This window comes from Caloenas nicobarica, chromosome 5, assembly GCF_036013445.1.
Source record: "Caloenas nicobarica isolate bCalNic1 chromosome 5, bCalNic1.hap1, whole genome shotgun sequence".
In the NCBI taxonomy this organism is placed as follows: Eukaryota; Metazoa; Chordata; class Aves; order Columbiformes; family Columbidae; genus Caloenas; species Caloenas nicobarica.
Window position 1 is genome coordinate 57,724,819 of NC_088249.1, and position 18,139 is coordinate 57,742,957.

At 43.8% G+C, this 18,139-nt stretch overlaps 1 protein-coding gene and 1 non-coding gene across 2 annotated transcripts; both read right to left on the reverse strand.

Annotated features, from left to right (window-relative positions):
- Positions 1 to 1,029: 1,029 nt before the first annotated feature.
- On the reverse strand, positions 1,030 to 12,746 carry EIF4G2 (eukaryotic translation initiation factor 4 gamma 2). The gene is made up of 23 exons (XM_065636891.1): positions 12,477 to 12,746; positions 12,324 to 12,362; positions 10,519 to 10,583; positions 10,305 to 10,370; positions 9,801 to 9,926; positions 9,121 to 9,223; positions 8,423 to 8,554; positions 8,268 to 8,334; positions 8,031 to 8,182; positions 7,487 to 7,597; positions 6,945 to 7,028; positions 6,763 to 6,861; positions 6,378 to 6,519; positions 6,126 to 6,286; positions 5,582 to 5,695; positions 4,674 to 4,799; positions 4,323 to 4,427; positions 4,030 to 4,245; positions 3,500 to 3,758; positions 3,077 to 3,281; positions 2,420 to 2,631; positions 2,164 to 2,285; positions 1,030 to 1,854 (listed from the first exon to the last, which is right to left on the reverse strand). The coding sequence occupies exons 1-23, from the start codon at positions 12,744 to 12,746 to the stop codon at positions 1,789 to 1,791; spliced, it is 3,042 nt and encodes a 1,013-aa protein (XP_065492963.1). The 3' UTR covers positions 1,030 to 1,788.
- Positions 5,377 to 5,540, reverse strand: LOC135989968 (small nucleolar RNA SNORD97). The gene has a single exon (XR_010606360.1). It is a non-coding gene; the product is annotated as a small nucleolar RNA SNORD97 (small nucleolar RNA).
- Positions 12,747 to 18,139: the final 5,393 nt, after the last annotated feature.

Sequence of the window (18,139 nt, forward strand, 5' to 3'; positions counted from 1 at the left end):
CCTTCCTTTTTCTTTTAAACTAGACTCTACAGAAATATCCTGCTTTCCTGTTTACTGCCAAATACGCCACATCTCTGAAATGTACAGATGGTGTTTTAAGTGTGATGGAATTTTTGTTAGCAATTCAAGATAATTGCCCTTTATGGTCATTCAGTTACAGAACCACAGTACCCTTTGATTTACTGGGCTACACATTATAAAGCAAGTTACTGGGGTATCTGAAGAGACCCACTGAATGAAGCCCAGTTAAAGTCTGCAAGAGGCCACCATCATATCAGTGGGTCAGGAAGCCAACTGCATGCAAAACATGAGAACCAGACCCACTCCTCTACTCACAGCACTTTTAAGGTGCAGAAATGCAAAGTATCCCTCCCCTGCAAGCAAGCCCTTTTATGATGTCTAGTACTTTCCTCATGCTCCTTTTTAATCTCCCACAATGCAGAAGCATAGCCTAAAGCACTTCCAGCACTGGCAAAACCAAGTTTCAGTCAAGGAGACACTACTGTTTTGCCATTACATCACCTTTTAACAGTTCAAGTATCAACAAGGTTAAAAAAAAATTTCACTAGGTACAAGGTTCTAGAAGTCAGGTATTTTGAGTATTTAATAGATGACATTTCAAGCCTGTACAATGCAATATAATTTAACTTTTGTAAGGGTTTTTTTGCCAATTTGAAAAGTAGGCAGCTAAGTCAGTGCCACTTGATTAAAAAACATGCATGTGACCTGAGGAAAGTTCAAAGCATTAGAAAGTTAAAAGTACATACTGATAAAGCATACGTTGGACCACAAGGCAAACTCCTACCATTTCTTCAGCAGAATTTTTAAATTTTTCCTCCTGTCACAGCAAATCTGTAGTGTCTAATCTCATCTGTGACCTTATTTAGAACTCATTTGCATGTCAAGACAATTATTATGAAGAGAATCTGAAGACTGTCCCAGTCTAAGTCAACTCCCACTAATGTTTCTTTCCATAAGTCAGCTAGTTGTCAGTCAAAGCTTTTCTACTGGGAGACATTCAAAAACAAGTCAAGTATCACAATGTTTATTGATAGATACAAGTATATAAAATCAGGGCATGAACATGTCTCGATAAATTAAGTAGACTTAATTTCAGTACTATAATAGAGGGACCAATTCAAATTTCTCACCATGTCATGTTTCACACCCACAAAAACCTCTTCCAAAAGGGCATTAAACCATCTCTTCAACTGGTCAGTTTTTGTGCAAGTAAACTGTTTGTTTTAAAAAGACTTGTGCACTTGCCCAGGCTCAAGGATATTAAAACCTAGCACATAAAGCCCATAACTAGAGGTAGAAATACAGGCAATATACTATTACGGCAACAACCATCGATTACAGTTAAGGATTCTCTGTAACAACCAAATGGATAATCAAATATTGCAACAACTCAAGTATTACACTGAGCAAAGTGCATTTCTACAGTATTCAGTGTTGCTATTCAGTTTTCTAACTTAAAAACAGCCTATGATAACTGGCAGCAAAGAAGACCCTTGCAACAGACTGCTTCTGCTCGAGAACTTATAATGTAATTATTGCATGCTGCTAATACACTGTTATCTAAACATTAAAGATACTCTAAAATATTTTTATTGTAGACTATAAGACATACTACAAAAACCTTTTGCAGAGGATATCCTACTGACATACTTCTGCTTTAAATATTGTGAAACATTACAGCGGAATGGATTTTCGCAGTGGTTAGGTCAAATGCAGTTACATAATAGCAACAGTATGTTTGCACAATTTAAGGCTTTGGCTGGTTCTTTAGTCAGCTTCTTCTTCAGATTCTTCTTCTTCAGCAGTTTCCAGCCAGGTCAGCCATTGGTTTACCTGCAGTTACATAAAACTGGTTTAAGGCAGCAGGAATTATTTCCCCATGCTGTACTTCTGCAGAACACTGCTTTCCCCTGCCTCCCCAACTCATTTTAAAAAAACATCCATCCAGCCACACTTAGCACTAGATGCAGGTCTCTACTAAAGAAAAAAATATTTAGTTCATCTTGCTTCACTCCTTCCTAGTGGAATACTCCATTAAGTTTCTAGATATTAAGAAGTCTTAGTCACTATTTCAAAGTTGTCTCAAACACTCCGGTGCAGCAGTGATCACAGAACACAAATCTCTAAGGTTATCAAATTTACCTGGAATAAAGCCTTGCCTTTCCCTGGAAACTCTTGAGTAATATCTTCTTTCCATGCCAAGAAGGCTTCTTCTTCAATGATCTCCATGTCATAGAAATGAACAAAGAAGCGCAGTAACATGCCTGTGAAAGTAGATTTAAACTTTGTTAGCCTTATAACCTTCTAAATAGTTTACTTCACTCTTTAAGTCACTACAAGCCTGAAAACCACACACAGACAGCAAGTTCAATTTTGGGCAAGGTCCTGATGCACATACCTTTTGGAAAGTTATTGTTGTAGCAGTGCACCTGGAGTGCATATAAAGCACTCACTTGCAGATCAACATGGTCATGGAGGAACTTCTGCATTACCGGCTTGAAGGAAAGAAGCAGCTGTTTTTCCTGCTCGAGCTGCTCTTTAGATGGAGCAGATGAAGAATCCGATTCGTCACTAGGTGGGTTTACTTCACTAGAAATATACTGCAAGAAACTGGACCAAAAAGAGAAAAGGTTAGGTTCTGTCAACAAAGATACAGCAGCTACCTTCAAGTTCAGTTTGCTAGCTGTTACTAAAAATATCCTCCTGCCTGTATCAGCAGTTGTGTGCATACACAGTGGAATACTATTGTGGTTGACTGTGCACAAGAATCCTAGTTTTGCTCCTTAGGGCTCTGAAACATTGTAGAGAAAGAACACAGGTCTAGAGTTCTTCCCAAGCAAAAGCAACACTTTACACCGATGGAAGCCTGGAGACTCACTTTTTTTCTCTAGTACAAAGAGTGTTTAATATACAGGGTAGGTCTGCTCAGAACAATTTATCTCCCTGTGTACTGTGTTTTTTCTGCACAGGCTACATGTCAGCCTTTACAGAATTAGCGACTTACTGGTTATCTTAATAAAACATATACATAAACTACATTAAGACAGCATCTCACCTGGTCATTAATATATTCACAAATCCCTTATCTACATGAAGTTTGGGTGAAATGTTATCTTTAATCCACTTGTAGATGGCTTGAGGGGATGGATCTGATTTTATTTGCTTTAGCAGTTCCTTCTCCAGTTTCAGAAGCGGGAACAAGAAGCTAAGCCCCTTCCCTTCTAAGATCTCCAGCATGCGGTCCTTGTTCTGGTCAATTTCTGACAAACAGATAAGAGACACACTTAAGTGCTGGTGCCAACCAAAACCTACCTGGTCCAACCACCTTTTAACAAACACCATTCTTAAGACTCCTGACAGTCGATTCCATCAAAATAACTCTGTTATTTTACTCTGGTGTAAAGACTAAAGGAAAAAAACCCACCACCTTGCACACACTAATGTGAGGTGTCAATACGAGCTATGTGGTAACTCTTACCTGGTAACATTTTCTGCATATTCACTTTGCTTTGTTGGAACAATTCCGTCAGCCATTCACGATCTTGTAACTTAGCTAACTGCTGAAGGCAAAGCAGGAAGAGCGGGAAATGGGTGCCACTTTCCAGTGGTTGAGCCAGTTCAGAAATGCTCACCAGTTCTGAAATAATGGCACGGGCTGCAAACTGCGCTAAGTAGGATTTCACCAATGGTATGTCCACCTCCAGTTTGGGGCACTGGTCCAATACATTTAGGAATGCCTAAGAAACAGTAAACACACAAGCTGAACTTCTGAAGTAGTTCTGTTATTGTGCACAGTAATACTCTTACTAGCTAGAAGCCTCAAGTTTGTCTGATGCACTGAATCACTTGCCAGCAGGTTCCCCATTTCCAGTTCCTGAAATTCCATACCCACACTTCCTCATCACTTATACCCATCACCAGTTTATACATTATTTTTACCTCCTCAGATCAATAGAACTTAGAAAACAGCCAAGCAACAAGGACTGAGCGCCTATTAGATTGCAGTACCTGCATGAAGTTGTCACTTGTGGCTATTCCCTCCTGCTTGAGCAAGCTGATCAAAGTACTTGCTTTCTCTTTGTCTTCATCTGATCTATCTAGAGATTGAAGGATTACTTTGCTCAACATCTCAGGAATGAAGTGTTTTGGAGCTCTCATTTCTCTCACAGTATTGACAGCATCATTAGCATTTCCGTTGTTCAGATATTCAGTCACAACGGCTTCCTAGAGAGAAAAAAAATAGTTAAACATTTAAGAGCACACACAAGGCTTCAAGAAGCACTGTTACATATTCAACTTACAGTTTGCTTAAGTAGCTCTTCTTTAGAAGGAGGTGGTTTCTTGGTGGTCTTTGCAGGCTTTTCTTGTATAAGTGGTGGGTTTGTTTTAAGACCAAGTTGAGGAGGCTGAAAAAAAGACAGTACCCAGGGTGGTTCTTTGCAGTACCATCTACACGCATTTAAATCAAGTTTAAGAACACCATGTACAAAGGCAGCTAGAAGTCAAATGAGGTTCAGATATTCTTTTTCTATATCCTGCTCTCTGCAATGAACAATGTCTCTCTGCCCTGCCATATTAGAAATAGGTCTAAATTCAATATGCATGAAGACATTTAAGTAGAGCAAACAATAAACCATAATCTTTATATTTACCTGTCCCAAAGGTGGTGTCTGAGTGCGTGGTGGTTGAGCACTGGGTGGAATCATAGTTATCTGGGGCTGAAGCTTTGGCACTTGGTTTTTATTCATTAGAAAAGACTGAGCAGGTCTCAGGCTAATCTGTAAACAGGTAAGTCAGAAAAAACACCCTCAAACTGTTTCAAGATTCTGACCAAGAATCCACAGACATGGATGCATGCAACTGATCCCACTGAAGCATGACTTTTGTTAACACTCAAATATACATTAAGCCACATGTACTGAAGTTTCCCCAAAAGCACAACTCCATGAATCACAGCTTGCTATGAGTTATTGTTATTTAGTTCCATTGGTATCAAGATCTGGAATTGCTCCTTTTAGATGCAGTATGTTAGAGACCCAAGAAGATACTTTGCATGTTTGCTGATGTATTTTACAGCCAAGATAAAACTCTACCAATTGCTCAGAAATCAGGATACAAGTCTGGTTAACACTCAAAACAACAATGCAGTTTACTCTGCAATTGACATTTTGCCTATTAGCCAGTTCTTTAAAAAAAAAAATTAGCCTGGTCCAGCACTTCAGGGTTTAAGTTTCTAGAGTTCAGGATTTTCTGAAGTTTTAGTCAAGTGTACTGTTATCAGTATGATGCATGGGAACTGATGTCAGAGTAGTGTTCTTGGGGAGGTGTGGGGGAAGGAAGGGACACCCCAAGAAATTGCCCTCATATCTCAGTCTTGCTCATAGGACGCTGGATACCCTGAGGAAAAGTGAGGGGGGTAAGGTCAAAGTGGAAGGGACAAAGAAGGAGGAGGAGGAGAAGGAGGAAGAGTTCCAGCATTAGTCCTCATAATAACGCGTCTTGCTATAATCATTGGGCAATATTTCGAATAGGCTTTAAGTAATGTAGGCATGTAATGTACCTCATCTGCATTAAGCTGTCCTTTCTTAGAAAACCGAGGTGGCATATCCTTCGACTGTCCTTGTTGCTGGGATAAGAGTCCCTGATTCTGGTTATGGTAGAGCTGGCTTTGCCCCTATTTCAGAAAGGGAGATATAGAGAAAGAAGTGCAGATGATGGAGTGGTGTACATCATATGGTAAGTAGTTACCAGAGGGACCAGAGGAACAAAGGTTCTATTTGCCAGGAAGGGAGAAAGAAGGAGCAGGGGTGGTGGGAGGGTAGCATCTATCCCTAAAAACAGGGCTATCTTTTAAATAACACACACCATTCTGACCCACCAAAGCCACATGCACCTTTTTTTTCAGTAAAAAAAGTGTATTCCTTGCATCTCTTGCACAATTTAAAAGGTGGATTAGGATTTTTGTATCAGCTGAGCGTCAGTTTTTATCAGAATCAAATCTGAGGAAGTGTTGAAACATAAGCAGACTATAATCCATAACATACGCATCTGCAGAAGAGCTTATAAACATGCTGAAGTCGCCTTGTGAACACCATCTTCCTTACCTGACTTTTCAGAAAAGATTTGCCTAGGTCTCCAAACTGGGCTTGCGCAGAAGGCATGAGGTGACCCCCATGGCCATTGAAGAGCTGGTTTGAACGATGACGTCCCATGGTGGGTGAAAATCTATCCTGAATAACCCCTGGACCAGTACCAATTCCGCTACCTGTATTGTTAAGGAGAAAAACCACAATTTCAGTTCTTGTTCAATACAGTACAGCTACAGTCACCACATCAGCCCTGCAATTTCAGTGTACCTGGCATTTGTCCAAACATATCAGCAAGCCCTCCGAGTGGGTCCCTGTCAAGTTTCATCCTGGGTGGCATAAAAGGTCCCTCCAGAAAGAAGTCGCTTCTCATCCCTTGAGACATAGGAGCAGGAATAAACACTCCCAGATCCTTTAAAACAGGAATTGTAGTTTTGGTCAGTTTGGAGTAACAGTCCCTGAAAAAATCAAGTTCTTAGCCCAGAAAAATACAAGTCCATCCGATTTTAACCCTTGACCCCTTACTGGCATATTCCTCTGTGAAAACTACTCATAAGCACAAAGCGTAAGTTTTGTGACACAGAGCCAACAGCGTAAAGATTCACTTCAACACTTGAGCAAAAGCTCAGCACAAGACTTTACTTGTAACACTTACTTTTACTGCATCTTGACGGATTTGATTGATAGTCTTTGGTCCATTGTCAAGAAAAGCTTTGCGAGGAACCCAGTTGTGTTCTCTCAACTCCACAGTATCCTTGAAACATAATGAATTATTAAGAAAAGATTCAAGACAACTTCACAAGAAAAAGGAAGCAGTAACCTATTTTATCATCATACCTGCAGCAGGAAACGAATCCTTGCTGGCAATTCCTTACTTGACATCAAGGAGCGCATACGGGCAAAGTACTGATCCATTAAGGACTGGGGGGAACAAAAATGATATTACAAGTGAGGGCTAATTCTATCAGTGTCTTGAGTATTTTCAGGAAAGGTGACCACATGAAAGACATCTAAAAAAAAGTAATCAAATAATAGAACAGACTTCCCTTTCCTGACATCTCAATCTCCCAGATAGCTTAAGGAAAGCTAATATATCAAGACTTCTTTTCAAATAGCATTTAGAGAAACAAGACTCTTGCTTTTACAACTTCCTAATGACCCTAACTGCATTCTAGAAACAGATTTAAAACCATGTCAAAGGTTGACTCCTTTTGCTACAAAGAGATTTGGTGCAGGAGCAATAGCTGGCACTCCTGCTCTCTGAAGGTCACACCTCAGCTTTGTAGTTATAAATAGAACACTGAATACAGAAGGTTCAAGCAGTTAGTCTTAACCACAGAATTTAACTAGTTTAATGACTGCAGTGGATATGCACATACCTTGGCTTTTGCATGGTCTAATCTAGGTCCCACTGTCCTCATTATCTGACAGAGGCACTCCAAATCCTCCCCCATATCTTTGAGTTGGACTCTCTTCTTCTTTTCCAAAAGCTGAAACAGCAAATAGGAATTAGGTACTTCAACATACTATATGACTATTTCTACTAAGTGTCAACTTTGTACACAAGGACATGCAAAAACATTTGATCTTGTTCTGAAGACATATGGACTTGAAAATTAGTTTTTAAGAATTGTTAATTGAAGTACTCATTACTCATAAGTCTATGTACTTAAGTACCTGTAATACTTTTGTCTAGGCCAAACGACATCTTCACTTGGAGAAAATTCCCATGGCTTTGAACAAAGTCAATTTTACTTTTTAATCACACCAAAAGACTATTTACTTCTAACAGCAGGGGGCAGATAGTTGACAGGAAACATTTGTGCTATTTTATACTTCAAGATTCCCAGAGCACCATAAATATTTACACTTTAACTTCAGAAGTCCTATTTCTCTTAACCCACACTCAATCTGAATACTCACTGTTTTGATGCACTTATGAAGGATAGATTCATGAATAAGATCAAGCTTGCCAAGTTCTCCAATGAATTTGATGTTCCCCAGCATCTTGATCTTGGCAATGGCTCTCTGTTCCTCCTCCTCAGGGAGGAGGGGACCATCATGCTTATCATAGACTGGAAAACAAAGAAGCCTGTTTAATATGGCTGTGGAGAGAGAAAATAAATAAAATTCATTACTGAAAATTATTTTAAAGCTTACTATCAACATTTCTGGTTCGGTTTTCAAATTCATCTTGAAGTTTAGATATTAGGAGGCGTCTGAATGTCTAAGAAAGAAAACGAAACAATTAAGCTGATCAGTGGAACTATGCATACTAGCAAAATCAATCATTCCAGATTGGGAAAGGCACTCACTGTGCTTTGCTTCTGTCCTGGATGACTCTCTGCTGATGGGCCATCAAAGTTGGGTGCATCTTCTGCCAGTCGCAGACATAGTTGAGCATACAGTGAGCTATACTTGGGCTCTTCAAGGGCTTTGTCTACAATCTAAATAGATTTATTTTAAATAAGGTAGCATGTAGTAGGATGCGAACATTATCAGAAAAGCAAACTGCAAGACACATAATGGAATATTACCATTTTGTGTGACCTAGAACATCTAACTATTTTTGCTATTTCATCAAACATACAGAAATAATGTTTAACACTAGTGGTAACGCTGAAGCTAAGGAAAAAAACTACTCTACGCTACCAATGAATTTCTATAACCCCTACCCAACAAATGGGACAAATTTGAAGCTCATCATACAAACACTGAAGTTAGTGTTGCCAGATTAATGAAGCAACATGATAATTAAACCAGTTTAAGATACCACCTGTGGTAGCTTTTCAAGACTCTTAGACTTGTTTGTCAGAAGAGAAAAAACAGGGGGTCAGAGAAGTAAGATTGCTAATGTATACCCCTTTTACACAAAAAGGCCTAACGATATTTTCTGTATGTTCAGACTATCAACCACCCCACATTAGCCATGTTACTTCTGCATTCCATCAAAACCAGCCAACCTCTTTAGCATGCAAGAAACCTGTCGTTAAAAAAAACGCAACCAACTTACCAGCAGTATGACCCCTTTTAGGATGAGCTTAGATTCTACACCCACATTGAGGAGCTCAAGGCATAGCTTGTCAAACTTTTCAGGAGTAAGCTTATTTAGTATGCTAAAAAGAAAATAAGAAAAGTCCAGATTACAGATCTTGTAAGCATGCTACAAGGGACTTCAGACCCAAGTTCGCCTTTACTTTTTAAGTCTATTAAACAAAAATTGCAAAAAGTGCAACTTTCCAATCATTTTTTTTGACTGAAGTATTGCACAGACTAATTCTTTCACAAGAACTGCTTCAAGTGTTTGCTGCTGCTGGCATATGAGTTTCTGCCTCATCCCCTCCAAAGGCCACCATAGCCCCAGGCCCCTCTCCTCTCAAACTCAAGACCCACGTCTTCCTTTCCTCCAGCCCATTTACTGGAGTTGTATAGAATCACAGAATAGTTTGGGTTGGAAAGAACCTTCAAATCATCTAGTCCAAACCCCCTGCAATGAGCAGGGACACCATTAACTAAATCAGGTTGCTCAGAGCCTGATCCAGCCTGGCCTTGAACGTCTCCGGGGATGGAGCATCTACCACCTCTCTGGGCAACCTGGGCCAGCATTTTACCACCCTCACTGTAAAAAATTTCTTCCTTATGTCTAGCCTGAAGAAAACAGTAAGAAAAAAAATAATCTTAGAAAGAACTTACCCTCTTACTTTCCTGAAGATTGCATCATGTCGTTCTTTGTCATTTGCGGAGTCGTCATCTCGTCTAGTGCTTCGTGAAGGAATCCATTTCTGAGCGTTTTGCCCTGGGGTTTTCCCCAGGAACTCGCTGTGATTGTTAAACAGAAACAAAAAATTTCAAGAACTGACCTTTTAGCCTTTCAGTATTGCCTTACTTAAGCTAATTCTGTTACCGGCTCTGCTAAGAGCATATACTTCCCCCTACCAACACCACAACATCTGTTGCACAGTGTTCATGCAACAAAAACATGAAGAAAAAGACACCCAAGAAAACCTTTCCTCTAAACTTTTAAAGTGAAATGCATGAAAGTCTGCGCACCTCATGTCACTATCATCACACATACGTTCAACAGACTGTATGCTATCTTGCCACGGACTAGAGAACATTAATATGCCATCAACTCAGCAGGCATTCCTTGTTGTCTACCTTCCAAATCATGCCAAATTGAAAAGCAAGATGACATACCTGTTGCTGGCAGTCTTGGGATAGTGCTGAGGTGCACCCCTACCACCTCCTCCGCCTGAAGAAGCACTGTGAAAAACAATCTTGTGTAAGTTCAAAATCCAAATACTTTCAATTACGTGTCAGTTTTGGTATAAACACAAGGCCAATTTAAATCCTCCTCAAAGGACAGTTTCCACTGCCAAGTGTACATCAAACAAACAAAAAGCACCAGTACCTGAAACGAGAAGCACCCCCTTCTGCAATCGCACTCTCCACTTTGGCGGCTTGACAACGAAGAATCTTCAAAAGAATAAAATTAAATTGACGGGGTGGGGAAAAACAAAACCTAGAAAGACAAATCAAGTGTCCATATTATGGTTGTTTTACTAGCAGCCATAATATCTAACTTACAATAAAAGTACAAGAAAAGCATACACCCAAACATTAAACTTCATGAAAGGCAAGAAACCTCTTATTTGTGCAACACTCGGGAAACCCACAGAAAAGCCAATTTCATCATCATAGTGATATTTTCCAGTGGGGGCGTGAAGAGAAAAAGGAATCACCGACTGGGAACATAAGAGCCTCAAAATTACCCTGTCGCCCCCTAAAAGCACTTGCAGAAAAAGAGTGGGGTTTTTTTTCCTGGTATTACAGCATAATTAGATGACTCCTCTATTGATATGCTTCGCAAACCATGACTAATTATGGCAAGACAAAGCAGTCGAATTTTAAAGTGCACAGTACCAGATCACAAACCGCACACTTAACACAGTAAAAGTGATGTGTTCTGCATCTAAGTCTAAATAATGCAAAAAAACCCCAAAGATATCGCTCCTCCCCACCTCAAATTTTAGCTTTTAAGACAGCAGTAGGGAAAAAAAAATAAAAAAGCAACCCCAAAATCACTGCACTGCTCACGTAGCAGAAAGCTAATCACTGGGCAGCACATAAAAAAACCCCGGAGGCATTTTGAGACCCCATCACAGATCCGCTCCGAGACGTTACAGCTCCCAGCACGCAGGCAGCGCCTCGGCGAGCCCGCCCGGCAGCCGCCCCGCAGAACGCGGCTCCCCGCGCTGCGGCCGTTACCGCCGCGCGCGCGGCACCGGCCGAGGCACGAGGAACGGCTCCCAACATGGCGGCCGCCGAACAAAAGGGCTGCGGAGCGGGAGGGGCGCCCCCCGCAGGAGGCAGGCGCGGCCCTGCCGCATGGAGCTGGCGGCTCCGGGAGCGCGGACCCGCCTCCCCTTCCCCCTGCCGGGCGCCGCCCGCTTCCAGGCTCAGGCGCCGCCGGGAGCCCGGCCGGCTCTTTGTTCTCCGTGAGGCGGGCGAAAGGGCCGCGCTTCTTCGCCGCCGGCGGAAAACGGCGCCCGCCCCGCTCCGCCCGGGGAGAAGGGGTGGGTATCCGCCGCACCGCCACCCCCGCGCAACCAGCGCCTTCGCCTCACTCGCCGCCCTGAAGGAGAAACACGGGCGAGGCCGCTGCCGACACACACGGCTTCTCGGTATTCCGCTCTCCCACGACAAGAGTAAATGAACGTGGGCAAAAAAAAAAAAAAAAACCGTCACCGTTGTTTGAGAACAACTTCACCCCCACCACCCCCCCAACAATGCGGATCCTAAACCGCAGCCCGCTACGTGCACCGAGGCCGCTCCCCACAAGGACAAGCCGCCCGGAGCCCCCAGAGAGGAGGATCCCGCAGCCCTGGGGAAGCTACGAACCGACACTACCCGCCCCCATCTCCCTCGCTGCAGACATGCGGCTCTAGCCTCAAGCGCTTCTGCTCCGCTTCCCTCCCGCGCCTGGCGGGGGCTGCCGAGCTCCTCCACCCCTTCGCTTAGCGGCCGCGGTAACCCGAGAGCAGGCAGCGGGAGCGGCCACCGACCCGAGCCGCCATTTTGTGCGGAAGAAAGCGAGAAGAAACTGACGAGAAAATGGCGGCCACTCCGGGCAGCCGCCATTTTGAGCGGCGGCTGCAGCAGTACCCGTTCTCTCCCGGCCCCACACCACTCTCCCGCCACTCCCGCGTTTCTCACCTTCCCTAAGGCCTTGTCAGCTTCCCCGGGTCCCGGCGGCTACCAAGGGCAGGGGAAAAGGCAAGAGAAGGGGGGGGAGGGGAAGGGAGCCGGGGAGCGGGGCTGGGGAGGGGAAGGGGGGAGCGCGCGAGACAGGGCGAGTCTCCGAGTCACCACAGCAGGAGCAGCAACGGCCCGACACTTCCCTCTGCCACCTCCATAGAGAGCCGACCCGCCGCCGCGTCTAAAGCGCACCGGGCCAGCCCCACTAACTTTATTACCCTTCACGCAACCTACCCCACCTCCCTCCGGCAGCCGCCAATCGCCGTGAAGGGCTCCGCCCGTCTTGCCAATCACAACCAAGCAAGGGGGTGGCCTTAACGTCGGAGTGGGAGGCAGAGGGAGGAAGTTTGGTTGAACTGTGCCATCGCCGCAGTGCAGCATCCGTATTCACGAAAGCCGTTACGCCACGGGGTTGGCGGTAGGGCCCGGGAGAGAAGGCAAATTTGCGCAAGTGGCGTACCCCGTTAATGGCGGCAACTTGGCTGCCTCTTCACGGTTTTCTCCTGTGCTTCAACCACCACAGAGCCCCAGTTCTAAAGGCCTAGAGTGTGAGGTACAGTTGATTCTATCACGTTCATAGGAGGATAGTTTAATATATACGGATTCTCATAAGATTTTTTTTTGTTGTTTTGGTTTGGCTTTTTATTTAATAAATTCATTTAAGCTTTGGTTCCCCTTCAGTCAGACCATATTTCACATTTGGTTAAGGTAAAGAAATGAGTTGATGGTACACTGTGGTCCTGAGGTTGCTATCAGATCCGAAGGGGAAGACTCGCCGTTTGAGCTCCAGGAGCCTGTCCGCGTGGATCCCGGTTCACGTTTGCTTTCCGAGTTTAGAAACTATTTCTATCTCTGCACGTGCTTTTAGCTATTAACTGGCCTGGCCGTGACAGGGCATCCTGCAGGGAACCCATGGACAACCAGGATTCCTGAGAGACATATTCATATATTTATCATGCTAAGCACACTGTAGGGCTTTCTTGCTCCTGCTCAGTTGAACAGAACGAAGATGGCCAGGGTTTTAGCTGTGGGTGGAAGCTGGAGCCATGAGAGACTTCCAGATACTTACCAGGGTGAAGGTTTTTTCCTTTAACAGTCGTGTCTCATGCCCAGGTTGTTGCTGAGGTAGCAGCTACCTGGACTCGCCAAAAATTCAAACCTATTTGCCCAGATGGGGCAGGACAGAAAATGAGAGCTATGAAAATGTGACAACAAACTCCGCAAACATGCACATCTGCTTTGTTCACAAATATGCCTTCCACTTTTGTTTTGATTGACTCGTATTTCAGATAACTGGGAGAAAGTGATACGTGTAACAACTCTTTAACTGTATAGATGGCAAGCCCAAACAAATGATACTGCGGAACTTCAAGTTCCCCAGAGCCAACCTCATTCCTAATGCTTTCAACACAGTGTGCCACAGTGTCCAAAGGGTTATGTAAGGCCTAAAGGGTATTGTCATACAGGAGTTCTTGTGTCACATCTTATCTGCGATGAAGTTTGTTCATGATAGGTTTCCTCATCTCAAAGCCATAAGCACTAAGGACAGTTTACCTATCAGATTGTGTTACGGAAAATCTTGAACATACTACCTGAAAGTAAGTTTTGAGCGCATATGTGTTGCGTAAGTGTGAACGTAACTGTGACAGGTACTTGTCACCAGAATTTTTACATAATGACACTTTCCTGCATTTAACAATATTCATATTACTGCAAGAGCTTGGACTTTGTGTGTGAATCTGCAAGAACAGAACTGTGCAGAACTCCACTGGAATCAGTGGAATCCAGTTTGAAAGAAGGGGTTAATGGGCACAGAGGCACCAGCAAAGCTAACAGGAATTAAACCAACATTAAAACCAGTTAATATTATTGAAATAAACATTCAGAGTAAAAAGAGTAACAGAAATACTTGCAAATCTTAAAAACTGAAGTGAAATCAAGGATTTTGTTTTGCATCGAATGACAGAATATTCTCACGCAATGTTTCCAGCATAAGCATTCCAATACTGTTTAGGGCAGAGACCCCACAAGATAAAATTAAGGATAATTTATCTTTTTTTTTTTTTCTTTTTCTTTTTTTTTTGTGGTAGGAAGAGGAGAAGACAGTGCAAAGCACAGTAGGTACATATTGACAGACTAAAATATCACCGTTTTGTTTATTTTAAAGCATAACAACAGGAAAAAAACCCAACATTTGGTTGGTAAGAGAACAGCAGCAAATGATCATTGTTTTCTTAAAAGCCTGATTTTTTTTTGTGACTCAATCCTGCATTATGTTAAGACCAGCAGGATATATGCTATTCCGTAGCTCACACTGACTTTGGGAGGTGGGAACCTAAGGAGTTTCTGCGCTTGGCTGCTCACAGCTTTCCTTCACGTCTCTGCCACACTTTGTCAGCCTCACAGACCAGCTGCACTAGTACAATTGATGAAGGCAATGAACTGTAGTACAGAGGACAAAAAAAGATTGTGAAATGCTTTCTCTTTTATAGATCTCACCTACTTCATAAATTCCATAAACCAATGTGGAAGACACCATGATTCATCTCTGAGAATGTAGCAGCCCATTTGTTGATATGATTATTCAGTAACAAATTTACCTAAAGAATTTTTTTTCAATTTGTCCCCTTGACTCCACAAAAAATGAAAATAAATTATTAGCAAATGGAGTTTAATAGCTATCAGTTTCAGTATCACCTTGCGCCTATCAGTCACCTCAGTGCACTGCACAAATTCCCGCCTACTTTGTGTTTTCCACCTTTCTCTTCCACTTGCCCTGAACACCAGTGATGCTTTAATTCAAATAAGCGGTTCTACACTTGACACAGTGGCGCTTCCGGATTTGTTTCTGCAAGTCTGAACTCGCAGGATCTATGCATAATTCCAAGTTGAGTACACTGCCACGGGTTATTTGGAGGAGAAGAGTTGTCTGTAAAGTGTCCTGAGGAGCCTACTGTGTTGCAGACTGTGTGGCACAGAAACAAGAGTAGCTGCCACAAAGGCAGCATCTGGCTGAGCGGAAGAGGAATGGCTCCTGCTGCGCATGTGGCACAGCTCAGAGCCTGGACTGGCTGCCGTCATCTACCAAAACAACCCACAAAATGGGGGAAAGGAGCTTTGCACAGCTAGGAGTTTCTACTTACTATTGCCAAGCTGGAATCACCCAGACTTACTCTGTGTAGTAGGGTGGATTGCAGTGATTACAGAGCTGAGCCCTGCTGGGTGGAGATGCCAGATGGAGTCCTGATGACAGAGTAGCTGTGGCAGTGTGGTGCTGAACCACCTCCAGTAAATACTGCATCTCATCACCGTACTGGTTGTGGATCTGGCTAGGCTGGGGTTTATGCAGAGTGCCCCATTAATGTAGGTTAGACATGCATATAATATGAACCAAAGCATCCATGTAGAGAATTACTGCAGAGTAATTCACTGAAAATTCACACTCTCGTTTACTCCATGCTAATTGCTCCAACATAATCACCTTCTGCACCTTCTTACTTTCCAAACAGTTTTTCTGCCTGCCTTTTCCCATAAGCCTCATTTTTCTCTAATGCCATGTGTATGTAGTTCCTTACCCACCCCATGAATGAAGCAGCTGGCACGAACATTTAGCGAAATGTACTCATATAGTTTTCCCTGTGATAGAAGTCTGCCTCAAGAAGAGCTGTAATGTAGAAAAAAGGCCTGGGGGAAGAAACACAAAGCAAAAACCAAACCCAAACTGAAGAACACATCTATCTATTTCATTTAAACAATTTTTTGGCACTTCTGCTGAAGCTGGATGCTCTTAACAGCAAACCCATTTATACCATCCAGGTGCACTAGTTCAAGAATTGTGTGCATTGTCTTTTGGAAAAAAATACATTATTGGTTATGTGCCTGATTTGTACAATATAGCACGGATGATATGAAAGTGTTGCAGAAGGCTTTGTGGTTGTTCGCTACAATATTTTGATTTGCAGAGTATTTATTATTCTGAATATCTGTAGACATGACGTTCAGCAAGGCTCGTTTAACAATACTCACTTAGGGCAAGATCATTCCGACCCTTCTAAACAGTGGTGCACTTCCAACCTCCTGGGAGGTCACTTCGCCCTTTCTTTGGAAAATCTTTGCAGCAGATTTCAGTGAGTCTTTAATAACACCAATGATTTTGTTTTCATCCAGTTGTCTTCTGAAATGCTGTTCCCTATACCTTAACTCAGCACCTGGATTTCCTGCTGCTCAGGACCAGTCCTTTATGCTCTATCAGATATAGTGACAGAGAACGAGGAAAGGCTGAGGTACTAAATGCCTTCTTTGCCTCAGTCGTTAATAGCCAGACCAGTTGTGCTCCAGGTACCCAGCCCCCTGAGCTGGAAGACAGGGATGGGGAGCAGAGCGAAGCGCAAATAATCCAAGGGGAAATTGCTCACCAAGCCACTGTCCCTCATTTATCAGCAGTCCTGGCTAACCAGAGAGGTTCTCGTTGTCTGGAAGTTGGCAAATGTGACGCCCATCTACAAGAAGGGCCAGAAGGAGGATCCAGGGAATTACAGGCCTGTCAGCCTGACCTTGGTGCTGGGAAAGGTCATGGAGCAGATCATCCTGAGTAACATCACACGGCACATACAGGACAACCAGGCAATCAGGCCCAGTCAGCATGGGTTTATGAAAGGCAAGTCCTGCTTGACCAACCTCATCTCCTTCTATGACAAGGTGACCAACTTAGTGGATATGGGCAAGGCTGTGGATGTTGAGTACCTAGACTTTGGTAAAACCTTTGACACCGTTTCCCACAATGCTGGAGAAGCTGGCAGCTCGTGGCTTGGATGGCTGTACTCTTTGGTGGGTAAAGAACTGGCTGGAGGGCTGGGCCCAAAGAGTTGTGGTGAAGGGAGCCAAATCCAGTTGGTGGCCGGTCAAGAGTGGTGTTCCCTTGGTAAGTTTGTAGAGGACACCAAGTTGGGTGGGAGTGTTGATCTGCTGGAGGGCAGGAAGGCTCTGCTGAGTGATCTGGACCAGCTGTGTCAATGGGCTGAGACCAAGTGTACGAGGTTCAACAAGGCCAAGTGCCGGGTCTTGCACTTGGGTCACAACAACCCCAGGCAGCGCTACAGGCTCAGGGAAGAGTGGCTGGAAAGCTGCCCAGCAGAAAAGGACCTGGGGATGTTAGTCAATAAGTGGCTGAATATGAGCCGGCAGTGTGCCCAGGTGGCCAAGAAGGCCAACAGCATCCTGGCTTGTATCAGGAATAGTGTGGCCAGCAGGACCAGGGCAGTGATCGTCCCCCTGTACTCAGCACTGGTGAGGCTGCACCTCGAATCCTGTGTTCAGTTTTGGGCCCCTCACTGCAGGAAAGACCTTGAGGTGCTGGAGAGAGTTCAGAGGAGGGAACGAAGCTGGTGAGGGGTCTGGAGCACAAGTCTGATAAGGAGCGGCTGAGGGAACTGGGGCTGTTCAGCCCGGAGAAAAGGAGGCTGAGGGGAGACCTTATCGCTGTCTGCAACTACCTGAAAGGAGGTTGTAGCATGGAGGGTGTTGGTCTCTTCTCCCAAGTAACAAGCGAGAGGACAAGAGGAAATGGGCTTAGGTTGCACCAGGGGAGGTTTAGGTTGGATATTAGGAAAAACTTCATGGAAAGGGTTGTCAGGCAATGGAACAGGCTGCCCAGGGAAGTGGTTGAGTCGCCATCCGTGGAGGTGTTTGAAAGACATGTAGATGAGGTTCTTAGAGACGTGCTTTAGTGGCAGAGTTAGGTTAATGGTTGGACTAGATGGTCTTGAGGGTCTCTT